We start from the raw sequence: 3,313 nt of genomic DNA on the forward strand, positions 1-3,313 counted from the left end.
ATTTTGGATGCTTTTGGATCCGAAATGATTGACTTGCTCTCTTGAGACCAGAGTATGGATTCCCAGAAGTCTCTATTTTGTAAATATGGGCCCTGGAAGAGGTTAAATGAGTTTATTTTGCTTTGGCCAATTTAGGTAATTCTAGTGGTGACAACAACCATGCATGTCACTTCTGCAGGCTGCATTATACTGTGAGATAAAGTGTCACTCTTTTCATAGCTTTTGCCGGCTCTGAGACACTTGCATGTTATTTCTCCTGATCTTTTCCTGGCAAAAATTCACTCATCACTAAATGAAAACTTAAAGTTAAGAACTGATTATTTCAGGAGCCTTATCACAAGTCCATTGTTTTTGAATGTTGGTGCTACTTCTGCTATAGTTTCACGCTTAAAACAATAATTTGGTATTCCTCTTGAACCATTGTCCTCTTTTATGCTAAGAAATAAGTCACCTGGCAGTTCTCTCTCAAATGGTTCCACTGCTGCCAGCATAACTGCTGAATAATGTTGGCATTCTTCTTTGGTAATTAATCAAGCAGGCTTGTTGGAACATTACATCTCCAGAACCCTAACATGTCTTCTAAGTACAGAGTAATTGCTGAATTTGTTAAGTTTTAGAGGGGGTGTACTCATTTATGCTGTGCACTGTATATATATATATATATATACTGTGCATAAGTCTTATTTCTATCTTTTGCTGTAGTGTGTCGGTAGGAAATATGAGTTTACATTTTCAAACATTCCTTTTGCTATTAACTGTAATAATCTAGTGAGATTTTTGTATGCACAAGGAGTCTGACAACAAGCAGTGCTCCACACAGAGATCTGATCTCACCATCATCCAGTCCATCTGGGATTACATGAAGAATCAGAAAAAAATGAGACAGACTGTGGCAACGTCACACTACACAAAAGATAGAAATAACTGGCTTAAAACCATTTTTTTTGTTGGTGAAAATATTAATGGCCAGACTTTTGCACAGTACTGTATATATCTATGAGTACTGTATGCGAGACATTTTAGATCATCAGTTTTTGTGTCATGGAACAACCTAAGAGAAGAGCTCCCTCAAGTGATGGTGTATAAAACTACAACACCAATGGTGATGAGCAGCACAGAACTGATCAACTTTATTCACAAGTAAATACTTACAGGCTACTCCAGACAAATTGACCTAAACATGTTCTAAATATCGTAAAACATTGCATAATTCATCTGAAAAAGTGACACAAACATACTATAACAAAATCAGCAATGAAATGTTCTGAAAGTTTCAATATTTCAGTCAGCAGGCACTTTGGGGATTCTCTTTGAGTAGAATTTAACACTTTGCAATTGAAAAAGATCTACAATCTTCAAATTCTATAAACAGCTCAAACATACCACCACTCGAATGTATTTAAAAAACCTAAAAACAATAAATTACAGACATGACCTGTAGATAACAGAATAACTGTTTAGATCTACTGTAACATGACATGAAATGATACTGACAAGCTGTAAATCTCTAAAGGAAAAATACTGGAATCTCTGAAGGTAAACGCTGACGCTTTTATGCAGGAGTGTGAAGTATTTATAGTTCATCATGTTTGTAGGTGAACTCTCGAGCTGATATAAATCCATCATTGTCTTCATCTTCTTTTTGGAAGATGTCCTCAGCCATCACTTCATGATGGGTGTCATTGGCGGCATATCCATGTCTTTCAAACTCTTTACGCAGGTATTCTTTGACCTAAAACAGAAAGGTGTTTAGAATAACACAAATAACTCCCTGAAATTAAAGGGGTGGTTGATCAGCTTTTTCCGAAAGCTTGATTGTGTTTATGGGGTACAGTTTAACATGTGTTCATGCTTCGTTTAAAAAAACCCGCATTATTTTCACATAATTTACCTTTATTCTACATCGCTGTTTCCATTCTCATCAAAACATTCTGTTGAGTTCTTGGTTCTATGAAGCCCTTCAGAAATACGCAATGAGCTCTATTTTCAAACAGTGTGTTTGTGATTTGCTAACCGTCTAGTGCACGTTGTCCGGAAATATCATGCCCCCTTACCATTACGGGTAGTTGCGTGTTCACAGGGCGGGGTTTATGTAAACATCGGGGTTAGTGATATCACAAACCCAGGAAGAAGCTCATTGTAGTCCCTACCAGCCGTTTTTTTTGTAGTCCTTAATGGGGTCATATGATGCAATTTCAAGTTTTCCTTTCTCTTTCGAGTGTTATAAGCTGTTTGTGCACAAATAATATCCCTGAAGTTGCAAAGACTAAAGTCTCAAACCCAAAGAAATATTCTTTATAAAAGTTAAGAGTCGTCCACGCCCTCCTAAAACGCCTTGTTGTCGTAATTATGTCCCCACTGGATGCAACAAATGCCTCGTTTGTAATGGGTTTTATTGGTTTTGTCTCGTCGCTCCGGCCGGGACACGGCATCACAATATGGTAAGGGGCGTAACATTTCCGTCACACGCTTGAGCTATTCTACCAATCACAATGCACTAGATAGCTGGCCAATCAGAGCACACCTCACTTTTCAGAACGATGAGCTTTGTAAAAATCAACGCGTTTCAGAAAGGAGGGGCATAGAGGAGCAACAATAATGTACAGTATGTGGAAAATAATGTGTTTTGAACCTTAAACCGCATAAACACATTGCATTACACCAGGGGTGTCAAACTCATTTAAGGTTGAGGGCCAGATCGGAGAAAATGTCCCCTTGTGCGGGCCGAATTACATTAATATTAACCATACAAACTACAATATAATTAAAAAAAAAAATCTAGGACAACTTTTTTTTAAAGATGATGCTTGGTTATTTTAGGGGTGTGCAATATTGACACAAAATTAATTTTTGTTTTGATAGTGATAATTACCATATTTTGCAAAGATGTTTTTGAGATAGCACCTTGGTTGGTTTAAGCCTGTCATGGATAAATAAATATGACACTAAAGCCGCCAGTAGGTGGCAGCAAGTCTCCGTCTTAATGAGTGATCCATTGACTCATTCACGGCTGATTCGTTTAGAAACTAAGCTAGTGATTGTCTTTATAAATGGGCCACTGAATCATTGACTCAAATAATTTGTTCAAAAACACAGATTAATTCAGTAACAAAATACACAGTGCTGCCTGGGAGACACACAATTGGTCTTACTTCGGCTTTGTTTAAAACTTTTTCTTGCCAAAACAGAGATAAACAGACAGCATTGTGACTAATAACACACTTAATACTAGCATCTTGTTTGTTGAGCTGTTATATAAAATCAATTCATTTGCGATCGCGCTGACATTCGGGAAAGCAACACTCTTGATATA

At 37.2% G+C, this 3,313-nt stretch overlaps 1 protein-coding gene across 1 annotated transcript in view; it reads right to left on the reverse strand.

Annotated features, from left to right (window-relative positions):
• Window positions 1-1,233: 1,233 nt before the first annotated feature.
• LOC107550815 (peptidyl-prolyl cis-trans isomerase FKBP14-like) overlaps window positions 1,234-3,313 on the reverse strand; it is a 4,812-nt gene continuing 2,732 nt past the window's right edge. Inside the window, exon 4 of the mRNA XM_016232193.1 lies at window positions 1,234-1,732. Coding sequence (XP_016087679.1) covers window positions 1,574-1,732 — 159 coding nt within the window. The 3' untranslated portion in view covers window positions 1,234-1,573. The remainder of the gene's footprint in view (window positions 1,733-3,313) is intronic.

This window comes from Sinocyclocheilus grahami, unplaced genomic scaffold (genome assembly GCF_001515645.1).
Source record: "Sinocyclocheilus grahami isolate Dianchi unplaced genomic scaffold, SAMN03320097.WGS_v1.1 scaffold408.1, whole genome shotgun sequence".
Lineage (NCBI taxonomy): Eukaryota > Metazoa > Chordata > Actinopteri > Cypriniformes > Cyprinidae > Sinocyclocheilus > Sinocyclocheilus grahami.